General features: G+C 34.7%; 1 protein-coding gene across 2 annotated transcripts in view; it reads left to right on the top strand.

Moving 5' to 3' along the window:
* Positions 1 to 17,367, top strand: part of CFAP54 (cilia and flagella associated protein 54) — a 293,191-nt gene that overhangs the window by 114,702 nt on the left and 161,122 nt on the right. For both annotated transcript variants that reach the window (XM_057316516.1, XM_044384508.3), the window contains exons 27-32: positions 425 to 553; positions 2,263 to 2,377; positions 4,558 to 4,647; positions 5,168 to 5,294; positions 10,376 to 10,490; positions 11,035 to 11,135. In XM_057316516.1, coding sequence (XP_057172499.1) covers positions 425 to 553; positions 2,263 to 2,377; positions 4,558 to 4,647; positions 5,168 to 5,294; positions 10,376 to 10,490; positions 11,035 to 11,135 — 677 coding nt within the window. The remainder of the gene's footprint in view (positions 1 to 424; positions 554 to 2,262; positions 2,378 to 4,557; positions 4,648 to 5,167; positions 5,295 to 10,375; positions 10,491 to 11,034; positions 11,136 to 17,367) is intronic.

The following is a 17,367-nucleotide window of genomic DNA, read 5'->3' as shown; positions in this document are numbered from 1 at the left end:
AATGTTTCATTATTTTTGCACTGTTTAAAAATTATGCTAAACATCTGGCATGGTCTTTTGTTTCTGTTCACCATTTGGTGTGTTAAGTAGAATGGTTCTCTATTTTTCTGTTGATTGGAGAAATTCTTTATCACTTATCATTTTCTACTGGCGTATTAAAAAGTGGTGAAAAGGTTGCCAGTTCTCTCTAGTTCTCTCCAAGCCTTGGACCCAAGTATGTCAGAAAGCAAAGTTGAAAGGAGAGGAAGTATTTGCTCATTTCAGCTTTCTAACAAAACATACTCTTCCAGTTTCCTTAAGGAAATCATGGGAATTCTAGACTCAAAACCTTAATGGGACTTCTGAATTTATGAAAGATGGTTGATGACACTTGAAAATAGACAAATGTTTCCAACATGGATAATTAATAAATATTTTAAATTAGATTCTGCGTTCATGGAAAGAATATGACCTGGCAGTAATGATTATAAATTATGGAAAAAAGATGTTGGACATCACATCAGGGTGCAGATCTCTATTTGGTGTGTCTGACCAAGAAGAAATACAGGAGGAGGTAATTGATTTTTGTTTGTCATCTTAAAACACATACCTATTTGAGTCTTTTAAAAGGGTCATGTAGTGTTAGCAAATGTGTTAGAAAATTGATCAATTTTAAATTTGTCATATTTATATAAACAAGAAGTACTATGTAATGAAGCCCTTCCTTACTTAAAGGGATTCCTGCTAGAATACTGAAGAGCCCCCTCTCACCAGTACTGATCATTAGTCAGGCACTGATAGAGAGCTTCCTACACCCAGCTGAGCCTGGAACTAAGAGCCCTCTAAAGTCTCTTCCAAACTGAAGGTTTTATTATTCTGGGTGGGTTATCGAATGTAGTAAATACATGTCAGAGCTTTTTACTTTGTTCGCAGTGGATTTTTCCTAAACTCATTGTGACACCTCAATTGTCTTCTTTATGAGACTGCTAATGTCTGAGACTGCTTTTTAATATCTGCCTCCCAAGCACGGGTCTTATAGAACCTGTTTTATTGCCTTTTCTTAAGACCATGTGGTTATGTGTTTTGTGGATCAAATTGTGAAATGTTGCTTAGTTTATTGGGTTTCTGAGGAGCACTCAGAATCACTTGAAGCCCCTTCACTGACTGGGGTGGGGGTAGAGACTATCACTCCTGGACTCTGTTTCCATTGGAATAGCCCCATTTCTGTCTCTTTTGTATGCTGAATTATATGTAAGTGTTTGCTTGCCACAAAAAAGCTTCAGAAATCACCACTGTTTTACTGGATATACTTTTTTAGCCATAATCCTTTTTTTTGGTGTGGTGGTTATTTTGTCTAGAGAGAATTTTGATTAAGCTGGATGCAATTTGAGGCCTTTTTCCACCAAGTGGTGTTCACTCTCAGAGTCCATCAGCCGGGCTGTTTATGTCACCCAGGCCTTGACTCAGAACCCTGTTTCTTCACATCATTGTAGGACAGGACTTCTTGCCTCTTTCCATGGCGCCTCAAGCCCAGCGGAAGGTCGAAGGTCGTGCTACTTGTTTGTAAGACTGTAGGGACTGAGAAGCTAATACCGAATTTCTAGGAGTCAGAACTCCTTATAGCCACTCAAGGTCCCTTGAAGCCTGTAGGGGCTTGGGAGGGTTTTTTTTGTTCTTTTGTTTTTTGTTTCTTTGGAGAACAGGAGACTTTAACACGTTCAGTTCTCAGGCTCAGACTGTTGAAAACATGGTGGGGAGCCTGCGCACAGACCTGCCAATGCTTAATCCACTAATTGCCGATCTTGTTATGTTTCATTGAAAGGCAAAGCAGCAAAGGCAATTAGCTTAGTTGTAAAGAAGCTCCTCAGGGAAAAAGAAAGAAAAAAGGAAGAAGGAAAAAGGAATACATTTCTGAGGGCAGGCTGGGAATTTTCTTTTGAGGATTTTTTAGAGTTTGACCCTTAGCTGCTTTCAGAAGAGTGTGTATGTTGGTTGAAGGGGGTGGTGCTAGTTAGGGGGGTGGAAGTTATTGGAAGGAAGGGAGAAGGGAAGAGAAGAAATATTTTGCGCAACCTGTATAAAACACTGAGTATTATGTTTGTCTTTTAGTTAGAATGAAATGACTATTACTATTATTAATTTATATCACTTGGCCATGTAAATCATAGTTTTGTCTACCAAGCATGAAAGTATGAAATAATAATTTAAAGATTACTACTTGAAAGTGACAATTGTTGAAACATGTTGAGGTACATTCTGACATTCTGACCCCAATGCTTTTAGGGTTCTTCCAAGAAGTCTTCCAAGCCTAAGAAGCCACAGCAGATATTATTACCTGAAAAAATAAATGAACAGCTGGCCTTGTTGGAGACACACCTACTCAAACTGACAAAGCAATGTAGTCATTTTTTTCCTTTCTAGATACTTCTGTTTAGTGTTATGTTTTTTAAAATCAGAAAATATTTTGTTAAAAGGATTAAGATGAGATTAGCATTTGGTAAATCCTTTAAGGTGCTTTTACATTATGCCATTAATCCTAACAATACTCTGTTAATAACGGATTGTTAACCGCTGCCTCCCCCTCCCCCCAGCCCATGTGGTTCATAAAGATTAAGTGATTTATTTAGGATTACATGGCTGGCTTGTTTTTGAGCCTGAATCTTCTGATTCTAAAGCAGGGTTTCTCAACCTCGGCACTATTGCCAATCTGGGCTGCTGATTCTTCACTGTGGGGCACCCTGGGGTGTTGAGCGGCATCCCTGGCCTCTTCCTACAGATGCACCGACCCCATCCCCCCAGTTGCCACAATCACCTCGGAAGCACATATATTGGAGAGGAGGGCACAAAATTGAGAGTCCCTACTCTAAAGGCAAAAACGTAACTGAGAAATAAAAGGATAGCGTGGAGGGTGTTAATGTGTGAGTGATTTGAATCACGGTCTACTCAAGTGAAAGAGTAGTTTAATTTTGGGTCATTGTGCCAAATAGTAATTTCATAATGGACCAATGTTAACACAATGATTGAAATTTTGGAGTTTGCGGTTTGGAAGTCTGCTTAAGAAATTGATTTAGTTTCTCGTGGTGATAAATATTATCACACTTTTTAAAAGCAGGTACTTCAAATATTCTAGAAGAACAAGAAAGTACCCTTTTTCTCTAAATTTTTCTCAAGTCGGAGGTTCCACTTTTGGTCACTTAGCCTTTTTGGAGCTGACTCCACTCGTAGAATTCGGTGTCCCTACTTCACTTTTCTTATTGTGTGCCTCAGTTATATCTGGGTTCAGAATTCCCTAATCTGGATCTCTCTCTCTCTCTCTCTCTCTCAGGATGTTCCGAGTCTGCTTCAAGTTGAATTTATGAATTGAAGCCAATGCTCTATTATTCACATAACCAGTAAACCTAGCTTTGGGAAAGGTGTGATTGTCTTGTTATAAAACTATAATTCTTTTCTATTGATTTTTTTTTTAAAGATTTAATTTAAAGATTTTATTTATTTGAGAGAGAGAGGGTGAGAGAGAGAGAGAACAGAAGCCAGGGGAGGGGCAGAGAACTAGGCTCCCCACTGAGCAGGGAGCCCAATGTGGGACTCGATCCCGGGACTTTGGGATCATGACCTGACCCGAGGGCAGATGCTTAACCGACTGAGCCACCCAGGTGACCTGATTTATTTGTTTAAAGATTTTATTTATTCATAAGGGGGAGAGAGAGAGAGTGAACACATGAGCAAGGACGGGGGCAGAGGGAGAAGCAGACTCCCCACTGAACAGGGAGCCTGATGCAGGGCTCAATCCCAGGACCCTGAGATCATGACTTGAGTTGAAGGCAGATGCTTAACTGACTGAGCCACCCAGGAGCCCCAAAATGTAAAGTGTTTTAGGAATGTGAATTATTTTCATATTATCAATAAAAAACATTTTACTAAGAAGCACAATGTAATGTTATTAGCCAAAGAAAAGATTTAATAACAGAACAATAATAGAAATAATAGTTTTATACTGTGCTTTCCATGTGCCAGAAATTATGTTAAATGTTTACACATACATATAACCTTATATAAGAACCATATGAGGAAGGTACTATTATCCTCATCTTAAAGCTAAAGAAACTGAGGCACAGAGATTTTGAGTAACTTCCCAAGGTCTCGTAACTAAAAAGTTTCAGTGTTAGAATTTGAACCCAGGCGGCCTGGCTCCAGTGGCTGTGCTGTTCATTATTCTATACTTTCCTTTCTTTTAAAGGTAATTTTGTAAGGATGAAGTTAACGTAATTGGTAGGTTTCAGAGTCTGGGGTTCACTGATATACGACAGCTATTGAAAACAAGAGACTGATGCCCTGGAAACTCTTCACCTATTTGGTGGTGGACTCCTTGGCTTTTAGGGGGGAAAAGGAAAGGAAAATAATTGAGATCACTGGATTTTTTTAACTCCAAAATATAATGATATAGTTGACATTTTGAAGGCACATAATTTAAAATGAATACATGAGCATTTTCCTGTTTTTTGTTCCTTCCAAAGAATTTTCATTTTTGGTTATTCATGTTAGATGGAACCTACAACTTACTAATTTTTTAAACCTTAGATGTTACAACTGAACTGTCAGGAGCCGAGGACCCTATATTTCTTTACCCTATTGTTTTAAACTGGTCAGTCAAAGGTGCTGTGAAAGAAGGTAGGTAATCTAAATGTTTATATGTTGTTCACTCAATTTTCTATTGAAGATCATTTATTCTGCGGGTTCTGTTATCTGAAAGCTTTCACCTTTCTAGGCAGAAGGTTCTGGGTTCTTATCCTTTCAGAATAATGCAGAATATTGACTGTCAAGTAATGTGATTTAAAATCTGGAAATACAGAACCTTGAATGGTGACTTATTTTAGTAGTAAATGATATTATTATGAAACTTATGAAAACTAGGAAATTGAAAAATGTGAGTGATCTTTAAGTTCAGCTACGAAGAAATAACATTACTGTTTAACTCAGAGTAAAAAAAAATTAGGGTAACTAGTAATTCTGATAATATCAGCAGTTTTTCCCCCTAACTTGTAATATATTAGAGGTAACTTTTATGAACTCTTTCTCAACACTGAGATATTTGGAAAAATAAATAAAATATAGACTATAAAGGACTATTTGATCTTAGAAAAACAGGAGTTCTTGCCACATTTACTGCTACACTTCTTTGTTTTCACAGTTATGAAATTTAAGCAGAGACCTAGATTCCTAGAATTCTTTACACAAGTTATGCTAAAATGTATGAATGATGAAAAATTTCATCTTATGGTGGAGATAACAAATCCTGTTTGTGACTTCTTGAAAAGGTATTTGTAATATATATTTTATTAATATTTACAACTTTAAAAGATAGGTAACATTGTGACTTTAAGATACATATGATGGATGAAAAAGAGAGTGGGGTATACACCTAGGGTGGGGTAAACAGCCACCAACAAGACAGTGAGGATTTGTGTCTGTGTATGTAAATGAACAAACATTTTCTTCCAACAATGGGACTTTTCTTTCACCATTGGGCATAGACTTATCTCTCATTTTAGTAAAAAGAAACATTAATAACATGAGGTCTGTTTAAAAAATGGCAGCGAAAGAGAAACATTCTCATAAAAACCTATAGAAAAACATTCTTCCTAAAACGGGCACTTCATTTATTAGAACAAAAGCTTGGAATATATGTACTTCATATTCTCAGATGATAAAGGAGAAAATTGCTTTTATCAAATGAAACAGGTTATAATATTCAGAGAATTAGTCAGAGAGTGCTATTAAATTAAAAAGACTGTAGCCGAAATTAGAAGTTTGGAAGCTGTAAATCACATTCTTAATACCAAAGAGAAGCAGAAGACACTTTTGGTGTGCAGTGAGATTTGGAGGGCTGACTGTGGAGGTCCAACCTAAGAATAATAGATATTCTTCAAGGAAAGCAGAATGAGTGGCTTAGAAGCATTGACCAGTGGTATAACAAAAGACTCAACGTTGGAAATTGAGTAGTATGACTGAGTTCAAAACAAAGGTAATGATTTCAATTTTCAAGGCTGAGCAGATGTTTTAGGATGTTCTTCTCCAAGTCAGGGAATATAGAGGAGGAGCAGATGGAAAACCTTGATATCTACCTTGATAGTAATATCTGTCTTCTTTTTATGTTCATATGCTTAACATATTTTTGCACAAAGAAAATATTCTGCAACAGGCAAATGTGCAGCTGTATTCTCTTCCAATTTTATGATTTCATGATTTATATTTAATGTTTTAATCCATATAGAATTTATTTTGGTATGGGGATTTAGATTAAACTTTGGGTTCCCCAGTTTATCAGTTGTCCTGGTAACATTTAAAGAACAATCTCTTTGTTACTTATTTTCAATTCTACCTTTTCATATTCAAAGTGGATGATTCTACCAATAATGCTTATAAATCACAATGAAGATATTTTATGAATTTGCATGTTTTACATAACAAAAAATCCATGTATATGGAAATAACTGTTGAAATAACTTATTTGACAAAATATTATAATATTGAGAGAGTTTAACATGCTACTTTAAAAAGAATAAAAAGGACACAGAAAATATATATAATTAATAAGATTAATTTAATATATATAGCCAATTGAGACTAAATACCCTTTAAAGCACTCATTAAATTTTAAAAAAAGTAATATTTAAGCTGCAAAATAGGGCTCAGCAGATAACCTAGACTAAAATTTGTAAAGGTCACATTCTCTGACAGTATAATAAAACTGAAATTTTACAACAAAATACATTACTGCCATATATATAACTATTGGATCAAAAAAGAAATCTAACCAAAAGTATAGAGACTTTTGAAAGTAATGATGATGAGAAACCCTAGTATCAAATGTGCTCAAAACAGCAATTAGAAATCCTTAATAGAAGCCTCTATTACTAAATAAGAAAAATAAAATCAAATGAATTTTTATTGAACTCAAGCAATTAGAAAATAAAATAGATCTAAGAAAACAGAAGAAAGAAAATAAAAATACAAGTTGAAATTAAACAATTATAAGTTGGTTTTAAAATCATTTAATTGAAGGCACACCTGGGTGGCTCAGTTGGTTTAGTGTTGGATTCTTGACTTCAGCTCAGGTCATGATTTCAGGGTTGTAAGACTGAACCCCTGTATGGTTCCATGCTGGGTGGGGAGCTTGCTTGAGATTCTTTGTCTTCCTCTCCCTCTGCACCCCCACCCCGCTCTTTCTTGCTCTCTCTCCCTCTCTTAAAAAAAAAAAATCATTTAATTGATAACTGGTAGAGCTAGTTTTTTGAAGATATTAATAAATTAGGTGAATTTCCAACCAGCATAATAAGAAAAAGTGAAATACAAGTACTCCAAAGAAGTAATAATTCTAAATTTGGAAGTAGTTAAACAAACATTAGATAATAGCATATATGATTTAATATGAATAAATTTGAAATTTCTAATTTAAAGTGATGATAATCTGGAAAAATTTAAATTATAAAAATTGAAGTATTAAAAAGAATTTGAATGGCTCAGATTTTTTTTTAGGCTAGTTCTTTTATATTTTAAAGGAACAAATAAGTTTTACTTTACATAAAGCTACTTCAGCACATGGGTATAAAGTTTCCTAGTAAATTTATCACAGGAGTCTCTGATAACAGGTTTATAAAAAGAATGAAAAAAATTATAAATCAGTCTTAGCAGTATATATAGAAACAAAAATTCTTAAAATACGTTATAAATTCAGTGTTGAAAATGTAGATCTTGGGGTGCCCCGGGTGGCTCAGTTGTTAAGCATCTGCCTTTGGCTCAGGGCGTGATCCTGGCGTTCTGGGATCGAGCCCCACATCAGGCTCCTCCGCTGGGAGCCTGCTTCTTCCTCTCCCACTCCCCCTGCTTGTGTTCCCTCTCTTGCTGTCAAATAAATAAATAAAATCTTTAAAAAAAAAAGAAAATGTAGATCTTATTATCAATATAAATATAGTAGGAAATCTGTAAATGTAATTATTACTAGTAGTCAAAGGAGCCTGGAGTAGATGCTAAAAAGTCATGTGGTGAAATTCAACAACCATTCTTGGCAAACTAGGATCAGAAGAATATTTTCTTTTAAAATAAGCTTTATAATAAGGAAACTTATTATTCCCTCTATCATTTAATATTGTTCTGAAAATTCTTGCCAGTGCGTTAAAATAAGAAATAGAAATTAGGATTAGAATTCATGTGATCATCACATAATAGGGTCTCAAAAATGTTTGTCAAACGAATTCCTCAGTGAAATACTCTGAAAAGGAGATAAAATGATTGGTATTTGCAAATAATAGTTTTTTTAAACTTAAGCTAATTAACTGATAACTATCAGAAATAATAATAGAATTCCATGGGATAGCTAGCTACAAAACCAATAGCTTTCCTATATCAACTGGAAAGTATAATGGAAAAATGATCCCATTTCTGTGAAGCACAGGATTAACTTTATCAGGATTTGTGAGGGGACTTAGGCTAATAAAAGAAGACCAAACATTTTTACTAAGAGATATTTTTAAAAATGACTTGAATAAATGGAGACATAGTGCATTACTTGATGGGCAGATGGACTACTGTAATTTCTATTATTTTTGAATTAATTTTTTGGTTTAATGTAACTCCAATCATATTAGCTTTATGGAATGGTGTAGAATAATGACAAATATTTGAAAAAGGAAAAAGAGCAAAACAGAGATTTGTATTATCAAATAAAGTATAACATAGTTCTGTTTGTGAAATAATAGGCAGACAGCTATTGGGATTCGATGTTTCATGTTAGAAACAGGTAGTAACATAAGTAATCAAAACAATGAATAAGCCATGAAATCAAAGATCGATAGCATTGACTACATGAAAATTTTAAAATACCATTTTTCATAACATGCCATAAACAAAATAAAAAGCTAGGAGGAAGCATTCCGTGAAGAGGTTGAGAAGTGGAGGAGTTTAATTGATTCAGGGGGTGAGATTCTTCAGAGCATGGAGGTGGATGTTGAGAAGATAGGAGGATGGCGAGTATTTATCTGTGACCTCCTCTCCTTCCTATCTCTTTCTACAGTAACAGCAACAAACTCAAGCATTCTGGGGGATGGGAGAGTCAGGAGGTAGGGAGGAGAACAACCTGCTTAGAAAATGGCTGGTAACCAGTTTCAAAATGCAAGTTGCAGAGGGTGGATACCCACCTCCCAGTGGTCACTGGTCTAAGCTTCTTAGTTCAGGCAGACTAAACATTTACCAAAATGAGTGTCAGTTAGCTGGGAGACCCTTGGAACTGCTGCAACTGGTCTGGAGTCCCAACCAACCACAGGATCCAGGATCATCTTCATTAAAATTGAAGCAAGTGGCCAACTGCCTGTGTGAGTTTTAAGATGAATTTGGAACCCCAAACCGTGTAACTAGCTATCTAGACTCACCCATTCACTATTTGCCTTGAATTTATATGACCCTACATTTTATTCAATTTAAGTTTTGGACCCCACTTATCATGTGATAGCACGGTTGGTTTTCTTTCCTTTTTTTTTCTTTTTTAAGGTTTTATTTATTTACTTGAGAGAGAGAGTGCGAGTGGAGGGAGGAACAGAGGGGGAGAAGGACAAGCAGACTCTGCGCTGACTTGGGGCTCAATCCCAGGACCTTGAGATCATGACCTGAGCCCAAACTGAGAGTTGGGTGCTTACCCGACATGTCCAGGCTCCTAGCCACTTAACTGACTGAGCCACCCAGGCATCCCAAAGATAGCAGGGTTTTGCTGGAATTAGCAAGTACTTACTCAAAGAAATAGAAATTTTAGAAAATATATAAATTACATGGAAAATAAATGATAAGTATCAGTTGAAGGAGGGATAATAAGAGACTTCACAGTATTTGAAGAATTGCCATAGGGGTCCATGCAGATTGAAAAAATGAGATTAAGAACTTCAACAAGTGATTGGGGGAAGGGAAAAGTTTTTGTAGTCATATAAAATACTTAGCACCTGTTGGTATCCAGAAGGTGATAGTGTCTAGGAGCCTGGACATGATGGAACCAAAGAGACTGAAATCTGTGGCAAGCAAGATAGCTTGTCCAGGGTCACTCTTACATAATTATCTTTTCAGTTTTAAAGGGACATGTTCATGTTGTTTTATTTTCAGTCCAATTCTATTTTTCCTATGTCACATGTCAGCTCACATTTTATGCTATGATTTACATTTTACTCTTTCAAGAGGCCAGCTATTCCTTGGTGATCAGGAATATCACAATCTAATTTATGCATGAGACACAAACAATTTTGGATATTCTTCTCGTATAATTTCAGTGACAACATTCATTAAAGATTTATTGCTTTGATATAGGGTTGCAAATTCTTATGGATCCTTTTAACTGACTTTATCTTTTTTGTATTAGGAGGAATGAGTCCCTACTTAGAATAAGAAAAATGAAATATAAGGATAATGTTTTGTGCAAAAAGACAACCAAACCTTTGAAGAAGTTCAAAGCTGCAGTAATGGAGATTGGAAGAGTAAGCTTCTTATGAGTTTTGAATTTTAAGTTAATGAAATAAGAGATTCATGTATCTAAAGATGATTGGCTGCATTATAATATGAAACAGAAGGAAATACCAACAAACAATTTTATTATATAGTACATTATAATTCTTTTTTTTTTTTTGGAGGGAGAGAAAAAGCATGGGCATGTGTGTATAAGTGAGGGGGAGGAGGGGCAGAGGGAGAGGGAGAGAGAATCTTAATCGGGCTCCACATGGAGCCTGATTTGGGGCTTGATCTCACAACCTTGAGATCATGATCTGAGCTAAAATCGAGAGTTGGACACTTAACTGACTGAGCCACCCAGCTGTCCCAGTACATTATAATTCTTAATTTGTTACATGGATATTTTTATAATCATATATTTTTTGTTTCTTTTGATAGTAATTTTAATTGGGGGTATAAAGAAATCACTGTATTTCAATGTCAAGAGATAAGCATTAGAGTATGAATAAATTATAGCATTGTGTTCAGAGTTTCGATTTAATTTATAACATTTTTTTCATCTCTCATATTAAGACTGTGGAACTGTTGCCAAGAAAAAGAAGTAAAAGAAAGGAAACTCTAAGAGAATTTTTTTCCAAAAATCCATCTATTTCTGAAATGGTGGAACATGAAAGGTATTAAATGATTAATTAATTCAGTAAATGTTACTATGTGGTTGGCATTATTTTAGGAACTAGAGATATAATGGTGGACTAGATAGATAACATCACTGCCCTTGGGAAACTTACATACTAATGACAGGAGTGCAATAAGTAAGTAAACACACAAATAAACAAGACAGTGTAAAATTTTGATACATTTTATAAAATAAGTGAACAGGATGATATGCTGTAGAATAACTGGCCTTGGGTGGAAGTGGTGGCAGGAAAAGTTTAGATAGGGTGGTTAAGAGACCAGTTCATAAATTACTTTTCATTATTGGTGGTCCTTATGTTCTTGTTCAAAAAAACTGAAACCATAACTTATCATGGTAAAACATTTAGCTTCTATTTTTATGAGTATGAACTTATGATTCTTATATATCCTTTATATATCTTATCTTCATTATATACATAAATATCTTTATCTGTTTAGTGATTTGGAATTTAAGAGCAACATGTACATATTAATAGAACCACTCTCACTTTGCATTTGCCTACTATCTGTTTGATTATTCCTTTATTTTCTTCATTTAAATTATGAGTTTTTTATGCTATAAATGTTTGTACTAAGAAAACAAGTTCAGATAAACAACATTATACCACAAGGAACTAGAAAAAGAAGAAATTTAGCTGAAATTTAGTAGAGGAAGGAAATAACAAAGAAAAATCAGACATAAATAAAATAGAGACCAGAATAAGCAAGAATATAACATTGAAAGTAACGACCAGTTTTTCCAAAAAAATAAAAATAAAATAAACAAAATTGGCAATGCTCTAACTACATTAACTAAGAAAAAAAAAAAAGAAGCCTCAACAACCAAAATGAGAAATGGAAGAGAACAAAATAGAACAGATAACCACAAAAATACATAGTATGATAACAGATTACTAGATACAGTTATATACTAATGAATCAAATAACTTAGAAAAAAACCCCAGATAATTCCTAAAAACAAGCAAGTTACAAAGATTGAATCATGAATCTTGAAGTAGGACATCTTCTTAGACCAATAACAAGAATGAAAGCTGAATTAGGAATCAAAAATCTCCCAGGACAGAAAAGCTCAAGATCACCTGGTTTCATTGGTGAATTCTAACAAGCATTTAAGAAAAATAATTAATGGCAATCTTTATCAAAATCTTGCAAATAATGGAATAGAGGAAACACATTCAAAATCTTTTCATGAGGCCAGTACTGCCCTAAATACCAAAGAAGGATAAAAACAACAAGAACAGAAAGTCTAGTTTGTCTGAAGTAAGTATTGCTACTCTGACTTTCTTGTGACACCCAACTGCATGATAAATGTTCCTCACCCCCTCACTTTCAATCTGCAGGTGTCTTTAGGTCTAAAATGAGTCTTTTATGGCCAGCATATAGATGGGTCTTGTTTAGTCCATTTACATTCAGAATAATCATTGATAGGTATGTAGTTATTGCCATCTTATTACTTGTTTTGTCATTTCTGGAGATTTTCTCTGATCCTATCTTATCTGTCACTTTTGGTCCCTCCTTTCCACTCAAAACAGTCCCCTTTAGTATTTCTTGCAGGGCTGGTTTAGTGGTCATGAACTCCTTTAGTTTTTGTTTGTCTGGGAAACTCTTTATCTCTCCTTCTATTCTGAATGATAGCCTTGCTGGATACAGTATTCTTGGCTGCAAATTTTTCTCATTCAGCACTTTGAATATATGATGTCACTCCCTTTTGGCTTGCCAAGTTTCTTTTGAGAAGTTTCCAGGTAGCCTTATGGGTTTTCCTGTGTAAGTTGAGGACTTCTTTTATCTTGCTGCTTTTAAGGTTTTTCCTTTATTACTATATTTTGCAAATTTAATTACAATGTGTCTTGGTGTTGGCATGCTTTTGTTGATTTTGATGGGTGTTCTCTGTGCCTCATGGATCTGTTTCTTTCCTCAGATTAGGGAAGTTTTTTGCTATTATTTCTTGAAATAAATCTTCTGCCTGCTTTTCTCTCTCTTCTTCTGAGACTTCTATAATATGAATGTTATTACATTTAGCGGAGTCACTGAGTTCCCTAGGTCTATTGTTATGTTGCATAATTCTTCTTTCTCTCTTTTGTTCAACTTCATTATTTTCGATTATTTTGTCTTCTGGGTCACTAATTCATTCCTCCTTTTTTTTCCAAACCGCTGTTCATTATGTCAAACCTGTTTCTAATCTCATTTATTGTGTTCTTCATCTCTCATTGATTGAGGAGTATAGTTCCCAAGATATGAAGATTTTTCATATTACTAGTTATTGCTAAGTTGCCCTTAGATTTTCATCAGTGGTGTGTCAAGTTTCCATTTTTCAACATCTTTACCAACACTTGATATTATTATTAAATTTTTGAATTTTTGTGGACTGTTGAGTTATGAAATTTTATGTCATTATTATTTTAATTTTTATTTCTTTGCTTACTAATGAGGTTAGGCATCTTTTCATGTTTTTATTAGACCCTAGGATTTTTCTGTTCTCGGCACTGCTTGTTTAGATCCTTTGTACACTTAAAAACTTTTGTTGTTTTCTCATTTATTTTTAGAAGTTTGGATACTACTGCTTTTCCCAGTTTGTGGCTCATCTATTTACATTTTAAAGGTTTTCTTTGTTAAATCAAAAGTTATAATTGTTAACGGAGCAAAATATATCACCATTTCTCTTTGCTGTTTTTGAACGAGATAGTGTGAATTTATATTTTAGATTTTCACATTTAGGAATTTCTTTTTCTTTTTAAGATTTTATTTATTTGAGACACACACACACACACACACACACACACAGAATGAGAGAACACACAAGCGGGGGGAGGGGCAAAGGGAGAGGGAGAAGCAGGCTCTCCACTGAGCAGGGAGCCTGACGCGGGGCTCGATTCCAGGACCCTGGGATCATGAGCTGAGCTGAAGGCAGACGCTTAACTGACTGAGCCACCCAGGTGCCCCAGATTTGGAGTTTCATCTAACTGTATTTTATTTCTGTGACTCATGAGAGGAAGAGTCCCCTTACCCATCTTTTGTAGTTTTATTATAGGTGCCCAACTGGCTAGCCCCATTTATCAAGTAGCCATTATTAGCCATTTATCAAGTAGTCTATTCTGTCACCACTGTCACTTTTGTCACTTAGCAAGTTTTCTTTTTTCTTTTCTTTTTTCTTTTTTTAAAGATTTATTTATTTATTTGACAGAAATAGAGACAGCCAATGAGAGAGGGAACACAAGCAGGGGGAGTGAGAGAGGGAGAAGCAGGCTCCCAGCAGAGCAGGGAGCCTGATGTGGGGCTTGATCCCAGGACTCTGGGATCACGCCCTGAGCTGAAGGCAGATGCTTAACTACTGAGCCACCCAGGCACCCCGACTTAGCAAGTTTTCATATATATAGTTTTGAGTTCTCTTTTCTGTCCTAGTCTGTTTATCTTTTTGTGGATCAGTATCACACCATCATACTTATTCTAGCATTAAATTGATTCTTGTTGTCTGATAGAACAAGTCTCTCCACCATGTTCACAAAAGTCTTCAATATTCTTCCACAGAGTAGTTTGAAATGGCTTGTCAAGTAACACAAAAAACTCATGATTTTAATAGACATATAATTGACTATATAGATTGGTTTGGGAAGTTCCCTCCCCCCCCCCCCAGTATTGATTCTTTCTATTAGTATACAGACCACATACTTATGTCTTTCAATAAATTTTTATGATACATTCTGTAAAGATGTTATACATCTTTCATTAGCCTCATCAAAGAAGGTATTAATGTAAATCGTATTTTAAAATTACATTTTTGAATGCTTCTATTCGCTTGTATAGGAACTTAAGTGATTTCTAAACAATTCAATCTTCTACAGGCTTGATAATTTATTTATAGATACAGGTTTTCTGTGTGGATTGTCATATTGTGAAGAGATATTGAAAGTTTTGCTTATATACAGGTGGCAAATAAACACATAAAAAGATGTTCAGTATTATTAGCCATTAGAGAAATGCAAATTAAAGCCGCAAGGTATCACTAAAAGCTATTTTAATGGCTAAAATAAAAAATAGTGATAACACTAAATGCTGGGTCATGCATACAATGCTGGTGGGAATGTAAAAAGATACAGCCACTCTGGAAAAGACTGTGGGATTTCTTATAAAATTAAACATATGCTTACCATACAACCTCAGGCTTCATCAAAATTTAAAACTTTTGCTCTGTGAAAGACCCTATGAAAAGGATGAAAAGATAAGCTACATACTGGGAAGTATTTGCAAACCACATATCCAAGAAAGACCTCATATCTGGAATATATAAAGACCTCTCAAAATTCAAAAGAATAATAAAAACAAACAGTCCAATTAGAAAATGAGCAAAAGACACTTAAAATAAAATTATAAAAAAAGTGATAAAGAAACATGAACAGATATTTCACTAAGAGTATATACAGTTGTAGGATGCTTACCTCATTTGATTTTGGGATTATCTTGATGGACAAGCTGATTCTAAATTCAGGAGAAAAAAGGTCATGAATTGCCAACAACTAGAAAATGCCTATTTTTTAGAGGATTTTTTTTAAAAAAAAAAGCATTTATTTTTTAAAGCATACGTAGAACATTTATAGTTTTGACTATAAGGCCAATCTTAAGAAATTTCAAACATTGGACTCATACAAACCACGTTTTACTATAATTGATTACAGTAGACTGATTTTTGAAAAGATAGAATCAAAAAGATCTTATACATTGGGAAGTCTTAAATAGACATATAGAAGTAATTCATGGAGAAAAATAGAAATTTTGTTGGTAATTTAAAAATACAAAAAACTTGTTGGAAATTTGGTTGGGATTGTTCTGAATCAGAAAACACTGAAGGCTAACATGTTTCCTTCTTATCACTATTTTAACTGTACCTTATAATTTTTAGTATATGGTAGTGTTTTTATTCTCATTTAGTTCTATATACTTTAAAGTTATCCTTATAATTTCTATTTTCTGTGAGTAAGTCTTATACATCTTTGCTTTGGTTATTTCCTAGATATTTTTTAAGCTGCTAGAAATATCTTTTTAGAATTTTATTTTTAATTGTTTATTGCTGGTATGTAAAAATAGAATTATTTTTTGTATATTTGTCTTCCACGGGCTTAATAAATTCACTGATTAATTCTAATACCTTATCTGTAGGTCATTTTGGATTTTATAAATATACAATTGTATTGTCTATGATTGACAGCTGTTTTACTTCTTTATTTTCAATCCTTATACTCCCTTTCCCCCACTGCCTTTTTCTTGCTTTTTATTCTTGCTAAGCCCACTATTTCAGTGCTGAAAGAAATGATACTAGTGGGTATCTTTGTTTGATTCCCATTTTGGAGGAAAAGCTTTCAAGCTTTCAACATTTTATCATTAAGAATTATATTTGTGGTAGGTTTGTTTTTGTGGATATCCTTTATTAAATTAACATTATTATTTATTTTGAGTCTCAAATTGCTCCAGATTTGGCCATCAGGAGCCCTTCAGCCTAGCTCTTTGGTCTTTTTGGCGTGTCCCCATCGTTTTTTTGAGCTTCTTATTTACCACAACGTGTTCATCTTGTACCTTCCCTGTCCCAGTCCTGGAACCAGCTGATTCCTTTTAGTGGAAGTGGTATTTAGAATCTACGTTCTGGAGGCTACTGCTGTATCTTTGCTTCTAGGCCTTTTCAACAGACAAAACTAGGAAATATCTATGTCCACCTAAACAGATCTATGTATCTATCTAAAACTGTAAGGTCATACTGACACGTCCAGTTTCAGTTCCATACCACAAGATACTTTCCAGTGTTTTTTCTTTCCCTAATTGTAATTTTTTTTATAATGGTAAGAATCCTGTTTCCATTAATGTCAATATATTCACTTATTTATTCAAGCTTGAATATACAGATGATAGTGTCTGGATTCTTTAATATTTTCCTAATTCAGGTTTCCATCTTCTTCTTATGGTTCCGTATCACTGAGCATTTATTTATGCTGACTCCCTCCTGAGCTTCCTCTCTGGCTACTGGATCCACTCACATCTGTGGCTCATAGAGACACAGAGCTGCTCATGGAGTATGCTGCACATTAAGAACTACTCAGGTAGTAAAAGAAGAAACATTGTCTACCCTCCGGACTGGCTCTCACTCCCTTCCAAGCTCCCTGGAGTCTGTTACTACCTTGACAAGATGCATGGAGGAAGGCTATCCTCTGTCACTGCTCTCCCTGG

This window comes from Ursus arctos, unplaced genomic scaffold (assembly GCF_023065955.2).
Source record: "Ursus arctos isolate Adak ecotype North America unplaced genomic scaffold, UrsArc2.0 scaffold_21, whole genome shotgun sequence".
In the NCBI taxonomy this organism is placed as follows: Eukaryota; Metazoa; Chordata; class Mammalia; order Carnivora; family Ursidae; genus Ursus; species Ursus arctos.
The sequence above is the reverse complement of the archived record's forward strand: the minus strand, read 5'-3'. Positions and strand labels throughout refer to the sequence as shown.